The sequence below is a fragment of the Dromaius novaehollandiae genome, chromosome 22 (genome assembly GCF_036370855.1).
Source record: "Dromaius novaehollandiae isolate bDroNov1 chromosome 22, bDroNov1.hap1, whole genome shotgun sequence".
In the NCBI taxonomy this organism is placed as follows: Eukaryota; Metazoa; Chordata; class Aves; order Casuariiformes; family Dromaiidae; genus Dromaius; species Dromaius novaehollandiae.
The window spans coordinates 5,759,654-5,778,453 of NC_088119.1; the positions used below are offsets into that span (position 1 = coordinate 5,759,654).

Below are 18,800 nucleotides of genomic sequence, written 5' to 3' on the forward strand. Positions count from 1 at the left end.
GACAGCGCCCGGCCCGGCGGCCGCGGCGCGGGGAGCACAGCGGGGAGCAGGCGCGAGGCCGCTGTAACCGCCTCAGCGCTGTCTCCGGGTGAGCGACGGCTTCGCGGCTCCCCATTGGCGGGCCGGCAGCCAATTAAGGCTCTCGATGCCTCATCGCCTCGTGGCTGAGCGAGTCGGTCACGCGGCGGGAGGGGCGCGAGGGCGCAGAGCGGCTTCTCATTGGTTAGGTTGCTCGAGGCGTTGGCCAATCCTCTTGAGCGGGCGGGGGGGGGCGGGCTCGGCAGTTGGCCCGCCCGCGCCGCGGCGCGAGGCTAACGGCCGCCGGCGCTTCAGGCCGCCTGCCGCGGCGAGGTGTGTGGGGGCGGGTGGGCGCGCTGTCGCTGTCGCCGTCGCCGTCGCAGCCGCCGTCCGGCGGGGCCGCCCATGGAGGTGAGGGGCGGGGCAGCGCCATGGCTTGGGGACAAGGCTGGGGAGACGGTGGCGGGGCTGGGTTATGCTGCGCAGCTCTTCATGTCAGAAGCTCGGAGCTGTCCCGGGGCCTGAGCTTTGCCTGGGCGCCGGTACCTGAGCGGGGCAGACGGTTGAGGCCTCACAGGCTCCCGCTGCTGCCGAGCGTGTGGCTCCTGCCTCACGCTTAGTGCTTCTCTTAGCACCGTCTTAAAAGTCGGTATTTGAAGGCTGCGGCTGCCGGTGCCCTCCCCTGAGGGCGTGCGGGGCTGCCCGGCGTCGTCTGGATCTGGCCCTGTCCTGTGTCACCGGGTGCTGTGAAGCAGATCTCTGAGGCTTGAGAGGACTTTGAAAGTGTTGAGGAAAAGGTCCTGTAAAATTTTAATTTTAGTAAAGTGAGTACTTTTGGTGGGGCAGGTCACAAATTCACAGTGTGTCTACGTTTCCTCACTCTCTGAGGTCGCAAACTGTACAAGTGGGTAGTAAGCACTGGGTGTCCTTACTGAATAAGGATGTTCATAAGGAGAAAATATGGCATAAATGGTATAAGAAATGGAGTCTACTCCACAACAATTAATTCTGGCTTTACATGTTCATATATCTATAATCTGTGTATATGAAGAAACCTATGTGTTAAAAACCTCAGTATAACTTGCGTAAACTAGAAAGAAGATCAAGCTGTAGACTGCAAACATTAGATGTAGAGTCTGTTTTCATCCTACCGTAACTATAGAAGAACATCTGTTTAGAGAGGAATACTTAGAAAACATGCATGTGCGCCCTACTACTGATGTTTCATAGGAGGCAATAATAAGAGTGAGCAGTTAACTTTGTATGGTTTATAAGCTATCAGTCCATAGGAGTTCTTTTATTTTGGAACCCTAATGTGAAATTTCAACTTTTCCTAAATTTGATAACCATTTTGAATGAGGTGCAGCTGTAATGTTTTAAACATACAAGTAACTTTTTTCCCTAAGTCTTTTTTTTTTTAGCTAGTCAGTTTTATTTTAATTTTCAATGTTTGTGTGCATCAACCTTCTGAAAAAGGGGAGAAAGAGAAGCCCTTTTTTTGTTTTGTTTTCATCCCCTTCTTCCACCAGCCACCTATCCCTGAAGGCCTCCAGGCTGGCTGGCAGAGGGGAGAGTGGGGGGTGTTTCTTGTGTGAAACTTGTTCGTGTGTATTATGGTAAAACTATAGCTTCTGAAATACGAGAGTCTTTGTGCATGTCTGCATTCATGTAGTATAAAAGATGTAATAAGAACAGTGATAAAATGATAGTTATTGACAAGAGGTGTCTTGCGATACAGTAATGGCCAAATGACTCCTCTGCTGCTGTTGGTGGTGACAGGGATTACATTAGTGCCCACTGACATAATCTGGTATTCTGCTGTTGTGTTTTGGCTGTTCCAAAACTCAGATAGCTCCTGTAATACAGAGAATGCAGATTCCTCTTACTCTGCATCTCTTCACTCTTTAAACACCTTATGAATTCCTTGTGTTTTGTTGGATTAGTCCTTTAGCTAAGACTAAATATGAAAGTGTTATAATGTCAATATGTAGAACTAATTCCCTGAAAACTCAGATGAGAAGAGTTAAAGACGTTAATGTTGCTATAAAATCTGAAATTCTCAGGTCTATGTATAATTATGTCCTTCTACCTGTTTTTCTTTTTCCCTTGTCTTACATAGCCTAAAGTTGCATTCAGAGGTGGCAGTCGCTGCTGGAGTAGCACAGAAACCGGCGGGAGGCTGACTGATGCGTTCAGTAGCGTAATGACAGGCTCTGGCTCATTTTATGATTGCTACAAATCACAGGTTCAGTTGACTATAAACACAACAATCGAAAATATTTCTAATACAGTTGCTTCTACTGGAGAATATAATAGCAATGTTTGATTTATTTGTAATAAATACCTAAATATCTAAGGTAATATTAATCAAGAAGATCTTTTTTTGTTTTTTAATACAGTCACAATAAAGGTTGTTCACCTATTGTGTATTTCATCTTCCGTTTCGCTGCTTACTTTGTCTAAAGTAGCACAAGTTACTTTTTATGCAATAACATCTTTTTCTGATTAATCAAAAAATTTTTGCTATCATCACCACTATATTCACAATTTCAAAAAATCTCCCTCAAAAGATACTTCAATTTGAAAAATATTTCAGAATAATGATGGGCTTGCTCTCCTTTTTTGTTTACTTGTCTGATAACTTCCATGGTTTCTGATCTTAAGCCTTCTGCTCTGTTTATTGTGCACTTTTTCTCTCAGTTTAGTGACTGGTTCATTGTGAACATCACAGCAGAAGTGGGGCTCAAAATAATTGAAAGAGGAAAGGACAATAGATCAGTTAAGATTGAACTTTTCATATTTTTATGAGGAAGAGTGACAGAAGACACAGGTGTTTGTGTAGAAAGCTGACAAATGGGTAAGAGGTAGCATTAACCAGCATGAGAGAATATGTGGAGGAAAAAACAGTGTGGGAGGAGAAATCAAGCCTTCCACTTCAGCTGTGCTTAGCTGAGAGTGAGCCATACAAGGCTTAACACTGGCATGTTAAAATGTAGGACTAGGTAGGGCCAGCATGGGGAAACAGATTGAAAGAAAATAGATCTATAGCTATTAGGTGGTAGTTGAAATTATTTGTACTGGGCTCACCAAGACACAGTAAAATGAAGAAGGTAGTAGCTTGAAGTGGCTGTGTGAGGAGTGAAAATGATTAAGAGTAGGGAAAATAGAAGAGTCGTAACAGCAAAAGCAAGAGGTTGTGACTTAAGAACAGTCAAATAAAAATAAAAAAAAGGATAAAGAGAGGGGATTAGAATTGGAGAGAAACTGTAGCAGAAGCTGAGTTTTTAAAAAGATTCAGAGATAGTATGAACTGTTACACAGCTTTAGAGATGAAGGAATGTGGTGATTTGGTAGTATTTCGCTGTGTTCTTGCTTTTTCTGTTAGCCGAAACCTTTTTAGGAGAAGGGGTGGAGTAAATGACCGCATTCAGGAAAGCGGAAGTTTAGTGAGAAGGAGAAGCTTAGGTATTGAGCAGATATTTCTGTGGCATACCATAAATTCTAAATCCAAACATTCTGTTCATAGAAACCAGCCTACCATAAATTCAGAATCCAAACATTCTGCTCATAGAAACTAGTCTGCCAAGCAGGAGTCTTCTCAGTCTGACCAGTAGAAAATATCAAGAGAGTTAAGTATGTTAGATCTCTCCCTTTTGGCATAAACTTTCACTGAGGTGAAAAATTCCAATTAATAAAACCCCTTCCCCGGTACCTCCAAGACCTGTTACTTACCTATGGGAGACTGGTGACTTCATTCCTCTGTGTTCAGTCCAGCAGTTGGGCTTCTTTTTGCTCACAGAAGTATTTTACAGACATGGAAAGCTGAGATGTGAAGTAGAGAGACTTGTCCATAGTCAAAAGGCCATGTGGAACTGAGAGTAAAACCTATTTTTCTGTGTCACTTCCTATAGCTCCTAGATTGTTTCGTTCCACAGAGAGGCATATGTCATGTATGTTTGGTCTTAAATGTAACCCTATGAACTGTTTTCCAAGCACTATTAATTTTTTTCATTTACAAAGAGCTAAGAAAACATATCTAATTTAAACCAAACAAGCATTTGCTTCTTTTTCACTTAAACTGAGTAGAAAGACCCTTCCTCTAGAAATGAATTGGCAGTAAGTTGGCTTGAGTAACTTAATGTGTAATGGTTTGGGGGAAGAAAAAAAAAAGTCTCCTGACTCCTATTAGTAATCATCTACTACAAAGTGGTGCAGAGGTTTTAGGCTGATGAGGACTGAAATTTATACTCCTACGCACATCTACACTGAGCAGTAATCAATAGCAGAAGTTACCTGTAGTGTTCTATCAAAAAGTATGTCGTTTATTTGCTTCTTAGAGTCTGGTTACTCACAAGGATGATCCCAGTTACAACCTTGTATAATGAAATGACGATTTGATGTGATAAATATTAATCTCAATAATTTTATTGTATCTAAAATGTAGAATGAAGATAGTATAGACCTACCTCAGACCTACAATTCTCCCCTTTCAACATCAGAATATTCTGCACCTGTGGACTCTTCCCTTTTATACACACCATGGTCTATATACGGAGATGATACTAAGCAGTCTTCTGGTTCTCAGATTAATGTAAAGTCCAGGTACTCATTTTTGACAGAGAAAGAGCTTTTATGTTGAAGGAATGGGTGGATTTTTTTGTTTGATTTAATTTTAGCTTAATTAAATATTTTAATTTAAGTAATGGTTTTCAGGATTCAGCCTGAAAGGAATGATTATGGTAGTGAAACGGATTTATATGGACTTGTGTCTAACATCTTGGAAGAACAAGATAAATCACAGCCATATTTTGCTGATGGGTGAGTATGTTGCCATGCAGGCTCTACTGGCATTCTCTTTTTCTGAATAACATTCCCCTCACTTTCATGTGATACATGGAAGCTTTTTGACTAAGTATTCAAATTACTTGGTAGCTTTTCACTTTCTGGTGTCTACAGAACTTTTTTGTAAAAAGTTTTATAAACAGTTTTTGTTGACATTCTAGAAATGAGGTATTGAAATAAATCTCACTGAATATATGCATTGGGCTAACTTTTTAGATCAAAATTGACTTCAGACTTTGGGTTTCTTCCTTGATGCATTTAAATTCTCAGAAAGAAAACACAAAACAGGAAATCCTACTCTTTTGCTGTTTCCTGAACTGGCAGGAGGGAAGAATTCCATGAAGAATGAATATATCCTGATGCTAGTGCTGACAAAGGAATGTATAGATGTCTAAGTTACCTTAGTTAACCCCCTAAACAGGGTTCTTAAACCTCTTTCTGCATTTGTCTGGAAATGGAGGAGGAACAGCACAGACAGAATTCTAACCATGTGTTTCTTGTTTTTCTCAAGGAGTTGCTCTTCCAACTTAAAGTCAGTATGGCCTGTGAACACGACCAGAATTCCAGACCACCACGACCTGTTGTCAGAAACTAAAAGACCGGTTGTAGCAGCTGTCTCACAACAGGCTTTTTATGCTGGTGAATCCACATCTGCTGAAAAACAGTACCTGCAAAGTGGGAATCTTGCATCCCAACAGAAAGTAGATGAATGTTATCATGGGTTTACTGGCACAGACTTTGAAGAGCAGTGGTTATACCCGTCTCGGAATGATCATGCCACCTGTTACAACGTGCAGACTAATGAGAATATTAAGACAGCACCCATATTACAGAACTATCCATATGCTAAAAACACCTTTACACCTCAGGTTGGGTTTTCAGAAGTAATCAAAGAGTCAGGAGCCGATGCTTACTCTTACGGAAGAGAGAAGGTATGTCCCAAAGGAGCAGATGTGCAGTTACATCAAAAGCAGGCAGAAACATTTATTCCGCAGTTTCACAGATACAATGAAAATGCAGATTATAATAGATATACTGAATATTCTCATCCTAATAAAGCAAAGCCTAACAAGAATAGCAATTGTAGTCTCCAAGAAAACAAAAAGTTAGTGAATGGAACAACTGAGGCACCGTCTATGGACACAGAAACCTATACTAAATTATTTCAAGTTAAACCAGGAACTCAGAAAAAAATGGAAGATATAATTCCAGATCAGCAAAACTTTACATTTTCCAAGTCTGGAGGGCTTCTATCAGAAAAACAGTTTGCAAACAAACCTTCATTCTGTACTGATTTGGGGCAAAAATCAGAGTATGGACTAAAATCTCTTACAGCTTGTCCAGGAAATAGTGACTGTGCAAATGTTGTAGAAAAGCAGCAGTTTTCCAAGTCTGATCTACAGAATTCTGAATACTGTAAATCACTTACATTATTAGCAAACTCCGCAAACTCTTCAGCGGGTACTAATGTAAGGCCAACTTGGATGAACATTCAAACTAAAACCACTGCTTCTGTCCCGTTTCAGAATCCAAGTCCATTGATGAAACTGAATAATCATTTATCTGCTCTTTCAAAAAGTTTCAGTCATTCGAATGATTTTCTTCAGTTGTCATCTTCAAATTTCCCTTTAAATAGTAATTTATTTCACAAGTGCTGTCAAGATAATCCTTCATTTTTTTCCAGTTTTGATTTTGGTTATAATACCGCAGATCGAGCTCAGTCTGCTGCTTATGTGGAATCACTAGTAAAGACTGGAGAAGAGAACCTCTTTGAGTCTGTAAGTGACAAGAAATTAAAGCAGCCAAATGGATTCTGTGAAAATTACTCAGCTCAACAGTTTGAGATCACTGAAAATGTAAACAAGCACTGTTTCCAGTTGAAGCCACAGAGTGGACATTATGATCTGGACGAAGGACAAAAACATGCAGATGGGTTGCTGCAGAGCGCGTACCAAGATTTAATGGAGTCTCAGGGTCCATTTAACCTCAGACAGGGAAGTGGAGACAGTAATGCTGTCAGTCGTGTCACTCGCCCACAGGTTTCAAGCTTTTCCAACAATTACATGATGGGTGCCTTGAGACATAATCAGCAGCTTGGTTCAAATGGATTCCCCTTGAGATCAGCCCGTCCATTTGGCCATTCAGTTGTCCCTTTGATGGAATCTTACGGCTTGTTTTCCTATGATGATTTAACTCAATTCTATCCTTATTTTAATGATATGATGTACGGTGACAGTTCCTTTTCTGGTTTTGTGCCAGCATTTGGATTTCAAAGGCCAGTTAAAACTCGTAGTGGGCTTGCCAGTGAACTGTATGTTAGACTAGAAGAATGTCATGAACAGTGGAGAGCTTTGGAGAAAGAAAGAAAGAAGGTAAAAAATAAACTAATAATTTTAGCATGCCATATCACAAAATTGATTTAGATCTCATCAAAGTCCGGACCAGTTAGAGAACATGGGTAATATTCACTGTTGTGGGTTGAAAGTTGAAGAGAAAATAATTTACGTCCATTACTGAAGTTGTGAAGTTTGTAGCCTGGTTGGTAGCATAGTTTATGTTATATTGAATATTGCATTTTAAACAGGAATTCAGTGGCTTTTTCAGCCTCTGTTTGTGTTGGGGAGGGGGGCATGTTCTGTCACTACCAAAATGATGTCACACCTTTTCTTTTTCTTTTTTTTCTTAACACATGTGAAATAAACACTCTATCTTGAAACTTTGAAACCAAATCCATAAATATATTTTGAATTAGGAGACTAAACTTTAATCCTTTTAAGAATTAACTAAAATTCTTATGCCCTACACTTCTGGCTCTTTCAATGAATTCTAAAGACCTTCTGCTGTTACCCTGAGATGTTAAACCTAAGATATACTAGGCTGAAAAAACAGTAATATTAAAACATTGTTAAACTAAAAATATTCAGAGAATTCTGTACAAGGTGGTTGCCTTAGTTAAAGCAATTTTCCTTTTTGGTAATAAACATAAGTGTCTCAGGGTCCCTTCGGTGAATGCAAAAGCTGTCTTCATTTTGCCAGTTCAAGCTGATACTGAACTTCAAAAAACCATCTGGAGCCACCACTTTCTATGAGGGAAGTTTGACCAAAAATTACTTGAGAATAGCTCTGCTGTGCCTGTCCATTGAAATAAACTTAATTATGAAGGGAAAATAGGAAACACATGGGCTGAAATCTACCTTAAACCCTATCAAAAGCCAGTGGTTGCTCTGAATAGAGTGGTTGGAGGAAGAAGGAGTTTGACTTGAGGAGAAGCGGTTGATATCTGTACTTGCATAGAAAAATGCCAAAGGGAAAGAGCTGATGTGTGCATGCAAAGAATCACAGGGGGGCTGGAGCACAGAAGGTCTGGAGAAAATTAGGTTGCACCCTTCACTGGACCACCACAAAATAATCTAAGAAACGCAACATTACAACACTTTAAGCTAGGTAGGCTGTTCCAGAGTGACAGAAAAAGTTGGGGTGAATAAGATCTTGCTGAAATTTGAAATCTTATGGTCAGGTTTCAAAATAATTTTTTGATGACAAAATACTGTTTGGAAAAAAACCTCTATCGTTTCTTGAATAATTCATATAAAATTTAGGTTAATTGCTGACTTAAACACTTTTAATTTAGTGAGCGAGGTCCACATCTGTTTGCTCATTCTTTCTTGCTTTGTAAGTCTAACTTGCCTCCATTTTATTTACAAACAAAATTAATGTAGGATGTCAGATGATACCGCAGTTCTGAAACATATTATCTTGACATTAAATACTTTATTTAAACTGCTTCAAGTAAAGCAGTTGTCCACTTAAAGCAGATTATTGTATTACCACATGGTTAAATCCCAAATGGCTAAATCCGCTTTTATCTACTCTTTAAAAAATACAAAACCCTAAAGGAAAATCTAATTCAGGGAAAAAATCATATGTCTGATATTTCTTCTTGTTTCTGTAGTAAAGCAAAATTTACAAACTTAGATTTTTAGGGAGTTACTCTTCTGTTTTCCTGCAGACTGAATCAGCTCTTGCTAAGAATTACCCAGGGAAAAAGGTTTCCAGTTCTAACAACACTCCGATCCCAAGGCTGACGTCAAACCCATCAAGAGTTGACCGCTTAATTGTGGATCAGCTACGTGAACAAGCCAGAGTGAGTTGTAGAAACTCTGTCGAACTTACCATGCTGAACTTAGAGTACTGTGTATACCCTAAGAGAGCAGAGCAACTTCTCCCAAAATAGCCTTGTATAGGTATAGGGAATAGTTTTTCAGCAGTTCTGTTAGAATCTTTACATCTCCAGGTTCACTGCTGCTGTTAGGAGGGAACCCACTGAGCAGTCGAGTACATTAATGTACATAAGTGCTAGGGGGACGTATATTCTAGCATAAGAGTGTGCACGCAGTGCCAGAATCCAGTTGACTAGACTAACTGCATGCACAGCTCTAGGATGTATTTGTTAATGCAGGATAGTTACGTGATACAACATCAGCCTGAATTTCTACATAATTAGTTTGCTTCTTAGGCAAACTGTCACAACCTGTAGGGCAAGCGTGACTGGTGTCCCTTGAACTGCATGTGGGTCTGTAGCCAAGCGATGCTGCCAGTGTGTGATACCATGCATCTTTGTGGGGCAGCAACCTGCACTGAATTCTGCAAGGGAGGTGGTGAACAGAAGCAGAGCCAATTCTGTGCTGCCAGCAGAATAGTAAGAGTCCGATCGTGCTAATCTGTTGCTGAGAAGCTGAAGACAGGTTCCTCATCTTGCAGAAGGAGAGACATGTGGGCTGAAGGTATGGCCACCAGGGCTTGCCACTGCTAGGGGACATGGGAGTAGGAGCAACAGCTATTTTTCCGACAGGTGCTGGTTCTGGGAGGAACCAGTACCCCTGTGCTTAGCTGCTCCCAAGCCAGTGGTAGTAAGTAGCAGCTAGCCTTTCTTACTGGTTTTGCACAGGTGAAATGAGCTGTGCCTGCTCCCTGACTGCTGAAATCTGCCTGGTTTTGTTCATACAGCTGAGCAGAGAATATAGTGAAGGGTGTATTGATAGGCTGAAGTTTTGTATGGAGGCCTCTACACTTTTTACACTGCTGTTTTACAAGCCCCAAAATAACAGCGTTAAGAAGTTTCCCCTGTAATCTGAGAAACTCCTGAAAAACCTGAGGGGATGAGAAAGAGAGCGTTTAAGCCTTTAGTGGTTCCTGTTGGATTGCCTAAGCAGCCCAGCTTTGCTGGCTTTAATGGATTTTGCTTTTAGACACCTAGCACTTCTCCCAGGCTTAGTATAAAGGATGTAGGCACTTAACTCAGGACTATGGATCCCTTGGGAAGAGGGTGTGGTGCCTGAAAATCAGGTCTTGCAGAACTTGCCCTTGTGTGGCTCTGGACATGCTATTAAGTAAGTTTGCAAAATGACTGTCAGGTTTATCTTACTTCATTTCACTTGCTTACATAATCCTACCATCCCACTCTGGGATTGTCTTTTTCTCCAGAAACAAGTCTAATTACTTTCAAACAATTTAACCTGCTTCCATCCCCTATCCTAGTGACTGATTTCTCAGTTGTTTTTGTGTGAAATTCTACCCACTCTCTCCACTTTTTTTTTTTAACCTCTCAGCTTCCTTAACAATATGAAGTGCTATCACTTTTTGAGTCTGCTGGTTGTTGCTGCTGTCACAGTAACTTGTGTAGTTTATTCCTGCCTACAGGTGTTTTTTTCCAGGCTTTTGCCAGATAAAAGGGAGAGCAGGACAGTTCTGGTAGTTGGAGGCAGCTCTCGATTGCTTTCTCTGTTGAGCCTGATAACCAAAAAAGCTAGTGGCAAGTGGGCTGCTATGTTCCGCTCTTCTGGATGCTGTTGCCCAAATAACTGTCTCGACCTACAGCCTGCTCTGAGGATACTTAGGACAGGTTGGACAAGTTGCACTGGCTCAGGTGCCATTGTTAGCAAGCCTTTCTTACAGCATACAAGTGTAATTTGTTTCTCCTCGGAAAACCTGCAGTCATGTTCTGATGCAGGGATACATCAGCAAGTTTGGGTTGCACTGTGCTCCCAGCTTTTTTCTGTTTTAAACCCGTGGATGACCATTAATCATCAGGTTTCCTTACAGGTCTTAAGTGATCTGTGGGCAATAGTTTGGGAATCGCTGGCCAAGGGGAAATTCGTAGTAATCTGTCTACTTTAAGATATGAAATAAGACAAGAAAAGACCAAGATTTTCAAGTGGACTGAATAAAACTGAATGATTTTGCAGTTCTTGTGCTTGGTACTCTCCGGAAGAGCTCCTTTAGCATTGATTATCCATTCTGAAAGCCTGTAGCTAGGGTTCCACAGCAGCTTTTAGCCGATGTAAATTGTGACTGCTGTGCTCTCGTATTGCCCTTTCCTTTGCACTAGTGCAGGGAGCTCATCTGGGTGAAAACTAGCCGGTCTTTATGTGGTTTTCACCCAGGTAATTGCAGGAATGCTGATGGAAGGCAGGATCAGGGCAGCCTTTATTTAGATTAGTGCACATTGTCATGGAACTACTTCCTGTTCCAGGGTTGTCTCAAAGTCATATATATCCATTATTAGCCAATAAGTTAGGTATCCTGATATTTGGGTATTTTAGCTTAAAAGTATATCAGTGTTGTTGTGGCACACCCAGGTTTTGTACAGCTTCTATTTGGAAGATGAAATCCTAGGTAAGAATTTAACTCTTTTGAAGTATAACTTCATGTACTGTTCTCAAAAGAATATAACTGTTATTGTTAATCTTTTCTTTGTAATCTTTTCTTTGTAATTTTCATTTACGTCTAGATGAGTACAGTGTGAATTCTTGAACAGATTTTAAATGTTCATTAGGTTGTGACTTTACTGGGAAAAATGGAACGCCTTCGCAGTTCTCCCCTTCACGCTAACATTTCTACTGCTCTTGATAAACATCTGGAGGTAATTCACGTAGTGCAGTCACGTAGGAAAGATGAAATTGTAAATGCTTCAAATCGACGAAGGCAAGGAGCTCCCAGATGCCAAGACGACAGAGGTATAACTCTGCTTACATACCCTTCTTAGGTAGCTGAAATTCTACACGTATCGCAAGTCTGTAATAAAATACATATGGGTTTTTTTGTATTATGATCTTAATTTATATGTATCTAGAGCTTTGAGAAAGATAGACTGCATGTTTTTTAGATAATGGTTTTGAGAGGGTACTGTAAACATTACATATGAGACAAATTGGTTAAATCATTTATCCCATAAATAAACTAGAAAGTAACAAAGTTAGTGGGGTTTTTTTTTTTTTTTTTGTAGTGCAGTTTGGGATTGGAGATGGCCTCAAGCTATTATACCTTCTTCTTCCTGTTCCCCCATACTCGTGTTACCATCACGTCTCTACCCTGTCTGTATTTCTGTGTAGAACTTGCTTGGTATCTCAGTGTTGAATCTACAAAAAGAAACTAAGCTGGCCTTGAGTTACACATGGATTTCTCCTTTAAGCATTTCTCTCATAGATTATCATAAAATATAAATCACATTGTGGATGGATATACAAACATGATTGGTTGGAATATTTTTATTTTTATGGTATCCGAAACATGCAGAAAATTCAGCTTTATCTTTCACTAGTGTACAGGCAGAATAGGAGATACCCTTCTCTCTCTGTTCCCAAGATGTGAATCAGAATAAATTCCTGCTGTCTGTGATGCTCTGGTATATGGCTTTGTGGGGGAAGCTTTCTTACACTTCTGAGACTCCTCTGTGTGCTTCCTTTCCTGCCTTTCTTTCTGCAGCTGAATTAGATGGATTATCTTATTCCTTTCAGATGTCCCATCATGCAGTTCTGTCATTCTCAGTTTACTTCAAAGGAGATACTGTAGCAATTTTTTTTTCATTTCATGACAATCTTGTGTTGTTGTTTCTCTTTACCTTGAAGATCAAGTTATTTGTTAAGAATGGAGTATGTGATTGGTCTTTAAATCCATCAAAATAATTAGCATTGGCTTTAGCACTACTCCTTAACCAAATCAGTGAGCTGTTTGGAAGTCAGTAGTATGGAAAAGACTACCTTGAGATCTTTCCCCTGGTCCCACTGCTTAAGGAAGAGAAGATAAAGAAGTGGGCTTTGTACAAAGGGATGTGATTACTTAAGATAATAAGGAACTAGGAGAGTTGCTCTTCCTTTGTCTACCTCTCACCCTCCGTAATGGCTGTATCTAAGGTGTATTAGCCTATCATGGCACCTGGGGAGACTTTTCAGAACAGTAGGATATTCGTGGTAGTGCTGAGGCAGTAAATAATATTCCCTGCAAGTCTGGAAAGACCTTGAGGCAAATGCCTGGAGCCGTGCATCTCCCCTCTCTGATGGCAGCTTCCTTGCTGTTACGTGGGGGGTTTTTTTGTTTTGCTTTGTTTTGTTTCGTTTTTGAAGAGAGGCCTCCCCCTGGCCAACCTTGTTTCTACAGCACCTTGTGGCCTGTGTCCTAGGAAGTTTGATTTAAACAAAATTCTTACTGGAGCCATGGTATTCTCTTCTTCCAGCTCCACCACTGTCATTGTGGCTCAGATTTACTTCAATAGGAAGCAGGGCTGTCTGAATTGTCCCATGTCTGTGGTCTTCATGCACACTGTGGGTCTGAAAAATTCTGCTGTTGTGCACTGGACTTGCAGAACTGTACCAGGTATCTGGCAGTCATCTGTAAATGGTTTTGACGACCTAATAAATGAAGTTCTGGAAGAAATCATGATGAGAAAAATGGTTTAGTGAGTGTCATCTGTCACCCAGAACAACTATCCAAGCCTTTCAGTGCAGCTTTCAGAGCCATTGTGACCTTACCTCTGTTTGAGATCTCTCAGAAGGATCTAGGTCTTACAGATCATCTTTTGAGGGGAAAAAAGACCTTTTTAAATCTTTGTAATCCTCAGGCACTGTATTCAGCCAAAAACTTTAAAGCAATTCTTCTTTATTCCTGTGAGGTTTTCCCTTGTTACCTGGTAGTGACCCAAATACTCATGATTATCTTACAGCTTTGAAATGCTTGTTTATATAAGCATCACTTGTTTCTTAGGTTCTTCTAGGCAACAGTCCAGATGGCACCATTCCTGTGGTCCAGACTTCTGGATTCCGCAAACCTTGGTGCAGAAATTGGGATTCTGAAAATACAAGAGCTGATAATCATGTCCTCCCACTCTGTGTTCTGTCCTTAATTTCTCTTGTGTTCTGTGCTTAATTTCTCTGGAGTTATCCTTCAAAATACAACCTTTCAAAATTCTTTGGGTGGCTCACAGTTGTGTTGGACAAGTGGATTCTTGTTGTCATTCTTCATGGCTACATGAATCCATTTTCCATGCCACTCCTTCCAGCCCCTTAGTAGCAGTAGCTATACAGGAATCAATGGTCACTCTTTGTGCGGAGGGAAAAGAGAGACATCTCAGAAAGAGTTTCACAGAAATCAGCCCATTGAGTGAAAGAGCCACGCAAGCCAGCAAAGAGGAAAATGGTGAGAGATACAGTTAGGCCTTGAAATTCTGCCCTTTTCTAAAGCACCCTCAGCACCTGTAGGAACGGTGTCCTTTCCGCTGGGACTGAAGCCAAGAAATAACGGTTGAAGGTAGGTGCTAGCTTTTTGCAATAAAATAAAACATGCTTAATGAGCATGGAAGCACTTGGAAGAGCAGTTTTAAGCCTGAGTCTTCCACTGCTTCCAAACTCCACGGAACTGTGTTACAAGGGAGTCAGGTTCACACATGCTTTCTGTGTGCAGCCCGGTGTGTAATGTTACACAGTGTGAACCAGCTCTAATGGGAGTGAGTGTGCTCCTACCCCAAAATAACATGCAAGTTCTGACTGAAATTTCTGGTGCCTAGAAGAGGGTATCGAATTCATTTCCTCACACACAGGCTAGAATTGAAACCAAGAGCTTTACATATGCATTGAGTGCTGTAAGCACTGAACTGTTGAGTAAATGGACCACTGTACCACCTCTGCTTCTCTTCATTTTAAAGTGATGGCTTCTGCCACATCTTATGCGGAGCCTGATCTGTATGCTTTAGTAAAATGCCGTGAACTAGCTATTCCTTCACCTGTCTTGCCTGAATAACTCCTTAGGCAAGATGGGTAAAGGATCCAGTTTATGGATCTGAAGGGGTTGGTATGAACACTGAGCAATGAGTTCACACAGGGGAGGAGCGAGATGCCTCTAGTGCGTGGTACGTGGAATACTCTCAAAAACAAGAGCTGACCATAAGGCTTTAGGTGCTCCTGATACTAGATGACAGCTAAGCAGAGGTTTTAACAAAATAAGTACCTAAATTCCATGTACCTGCCTTTTTTTATTAGAGCCTAAAAATCACTGTTTTCTTAGATTCAACTTCTACAGCCCTATAGGGAAAGAGAAACAAGATGCTGAAAGGGTCCTAAAAGGTTTTGCTCTTTTTAGAATTGCCAGGGTGGATTAATTTCAAATAGTGTTTCCTGGTTAGCTATGTAATAAAGATGCAACACTTTCCTCCCTACAGATGTTTTTGCTCTTGCTTTGGCAATTAAAGAGATGAGCATAGCAACACGTAAAGTACGTACTACTCTCTGGTGCGCGCTCCAGATGACCTTACCAAAAGCTACAGCTGGACAACTAGATACAGAGAAAGCTCTTCAGCAGATGGTACAATGTGAAGACAAAGTGTGTGAAAACACGAACAGCTGCAGCGTCCTAAATCAGAGGGCTGAAACCAGCAAGCGCTAATGAAATATCAGTTGCATGCAAGTGTGGATTTGCAGTGTGGATGCATGAAGAGATGATACGCTAAATCTTTTTACTTGTAAAGTTTGAACAACTAATTTTCATTCATACTTAAAGCTGATATCTTGATGAGAAGTTGAACTTGCTTTAAGGGCTCCTCGGGTTCTACTTAAACTGTTAACATTACAATAATGTCAGTTAGGCTTTACAATGCCAGTATATTGTAAAGCCTGACTGATGAAAGTTAACTTAAAAAATAATGAGACTAATTAACCAATTAACAGCCAAAATATTATTTCAGTTCTGCAGCTGGGCCCTGGTATAAAACTCTTCTGATAAGTTCTTTTAGGTTTGTTTTAGTAAGTAGGTTTTAAAATAATGATTCTTAAAGACTGTAATCTAATGTACCATACAGTCTAGTATCAGACAAGATTGTGATGTAAAAGTGTCTTCCTTATCAAACTAATACCTGGAAACAGGAGGAAAACAATGCTAGAAATACCCAATATTCATGTAAAATTAAATATTTAAAATGCTAATATTTATGAATTTGAGATTTTAGAATCCAAGTTTCTGAAAGGAAATGCACCAGGTTCTACTAAATTAGTGATATTATAAAATTGCTGTTGTGAAACCATACAATTTAGTAAATATGTTGAAATCATTTGGGTATGTGCTTGGGAAGAAAAGACCTCTGTTTTAAAGTATTTAAACATAATCAAAATACAACATGCACACGATATTAACCTTTAAAAAGCTGTGCAGCAGCTGAAATAATGAGTATTGGTTTTAATACCTTCACTTTAAAATTTGAAAAGAGGGTATCACAAAGTTATGAGATTTAGATTATTTTTAAAGTTACTCTTTTGCTAGTTTGGTTTGAGATTTGGTTGTCATATTTTACATTTATTAGTTTGCATCTGTATTTTTGACAGCTATTAATGCTTGGGGTTTATCTGCATATCTTAATATCTTTGTACTGAATAAAATAACTTATTGATATGAAATGTTGATATTATGTGGCTCAGGAGATAACAGGGTTTTAACAATTCTAGCATCGAGTTTAACTATAATGTGTGGATTAAATTTATTCAACTATCCTTGCCTAGATACATTGACATTTTAAATGTCTGTGTTCTTCTTACTTCTAGAAATCCTGATGTGCAAAAGGTGTAATCACACCACATAAATTGTCATTAGATGATGTGAGAAAGAAACTGAATGAGAATGCAGGAGAAACTAAAGTAACCATTTTGATCACTGATATGACCAAAAATACTGCCAGAGTGAATTTAGTGGGGCAGGAGAACAAAGTACATCTTCATAGCACAAGTCACAGCATTAAGATTTGTTAAGTTAAACCTAGGACATGTTGATGTTAAAAACAATACTGTACTGAATTTAGTCTGTCTGGTAAGAAATAAATTAACTTTTGTTGAAAAGCATTTGTTCTGCATTTGTCTTCGTAGTCTCAGTTCCTAAAACATTCTCTGTTACAGGCATTGTCATTTTCAGTTCATTACTGAAAGAAGTTAAAAGAGGAGCAAAGCCAGCAGGGTTGGCATTGAAATTATTCTCTTGATCCTACAATAGGAAATCACTGTAACTTTGCTCTAGACAAACAAGGGCAAAATTGTATCAGTGTAGTGAGTCCAGGCTGGCAGATCTTTTTTTGTCCGTTAAGTTTCTCTTGTTAATTATGAACTGTGTGCTACCAGGAAAAACTAATTCAGTAATTTCAGTATCTGCACTAGAGATCTTAGGAGCACAGCTGAAGTTTTCCTGCCTTTTAAATTGCTGGGCACTGATGCCAGGACAAGGAAAACGAAGTAACACTTTTATTCTCTTTATATTGTCTGTTAGACTAGGAACTTCAGTAACAGCAACCTCTGGGTCTGCAGTAACGCACGCTTCAGTATTAGTGTAGCATAAACATTTGGCTCTCCAGAGACACTGTCCTGCCTGGGCACTTAATCAATAGCAACATTTACTGACATCCAGTAATAGCAGCTGTGCGGTTTAAGGAAAGGCCTGTATTACTTAGCATTAACTGTGCAGGAAGCATTAACTGTGGTGGACTCATACGGCCAAAGGGGACCTAAATTCTTCAGGTACTGTTGAGGCATGGCCTCGTGTTTGTGCAGGACTACGCTGCTTTTGGATTTGCAACACCAAGAGCCGGTCAAGCTGTCTGGGTGTGCTTGTTCCACACTAGCTCCCAGCCGCCTGCTTAATAACACAAGGCTGGGCATTAGTTTCTGTTTCCCTGTCAGTAAAACGGGGCCTTTCGTAGCTATAGGCTTACTGCACTGTTGTGTGCATGCTCCCAAGAGTAAAGTCCTGAAGGGCCGGACAGAAGGAATTTAAACTAGGTCCCTGTGATTTTGGGGGGGGGGGTTGGAGTATGGATGATATGAGCCACCTGTCTGTGAAAGGGCACAAGCAGGTCTTAGGAGCTCCTAGTCCCTTCTTAAATGCATGCACCTTGCATTTAAATGAATACACATTGTGATGGATGACACACGCTCATGGCTTAGGCTTCTCTTCGTTGGAAGGTGACAGCCTGCTCTCACTATAGGCAGAAGGGCTTCAGTTCCTCTAAGGACTAGGTTAATACACGTTATTTTTCTCTTGACCTCTATAACTAAAGGTCTCAAGAAATTATATAAAACACCATCTGGTTTGCAAGCAACCATGCAGATGCGGAGCCCCAGTCCTTGTTTTCTTTCCACTTCAAAGTAGCTGTAGAGGTTTGGGGTACTTCAGTACCACGTTGCAGAGCTCGTTGCACAGCTCAGGAACATGGAAAAAGAGACTTCTACCACCTGCTGGCTGCTGTCAGTAAGGAAGGAGGCTGTTGCTGCCACAGCAACCGAGGTGCAAGTGAAAGGGGGACTGTTAAAATGCACTGGGAGAACTGGCAGCTTCCTAAAACCAGAGTGTGGCTAACGCTGCTTCAGGTGCAGTTGTTGAGCCACTGCTTAGTGCTCTCACCCAGAGTCAAATTGAGGGGTTTTGCCAAGGGAGTTGTGGGACAAAGCGCTCTGGGACTCAGGAGAAAGCAGGAACGCCCCTGTGGTGCTCTGTTGTTGGGGCACCTGGCTTCTTCGTGGCCAACTACCCCACCTCACTTCTCCATCCAGCCACGGCACACGAGGGAAACGCCCTCAAAAGAAACGCCGCAGCTAGGATCCACCGCAATGCTCAGGACTGGGAAGAGCTTCAAGCCC

At 40.7% G+C, this 18,800-nt stretch overlaps 1 protein-coding gene across 1 annotated transcript; it reads left to right on the forward strand.

The window, feature by feature from the left end:
* The first annotated feature begins 2,206 nt into the window (after nucleotides 1-2,206).
* Nucleotides 2,207-16,980, forward strand: MEIOC (meiosis specific with coiled-coil domain). Its single transcript, XM_026107862.2, has 7 exons — nucleotides 2,207-2,263; nucleotides 4,463-4,620; nucleotides 4,732-4,836; nucleotides 5,372-7,232; nucleotides 8,870-9,004; nucleotides 11,696-11,876; nucleotides 15,350-16,980. The coding sequence occupies exons 1-7, from the start codon at nucleotides 2,222-2,224 to the stop codon at nucleotides 15,571-15,573; spliced, it is 2,706 nt and encodes a 901-aa protein (XP_025963647.2). The 5' UTR covers nucleotides 2,207-2,221; the 3' UTR covers nucleotides 15,574-16,980.
* The last annotated feature ends 1,820 nt before the right edge of the window (nucleotides 16,981-18,800 follow it).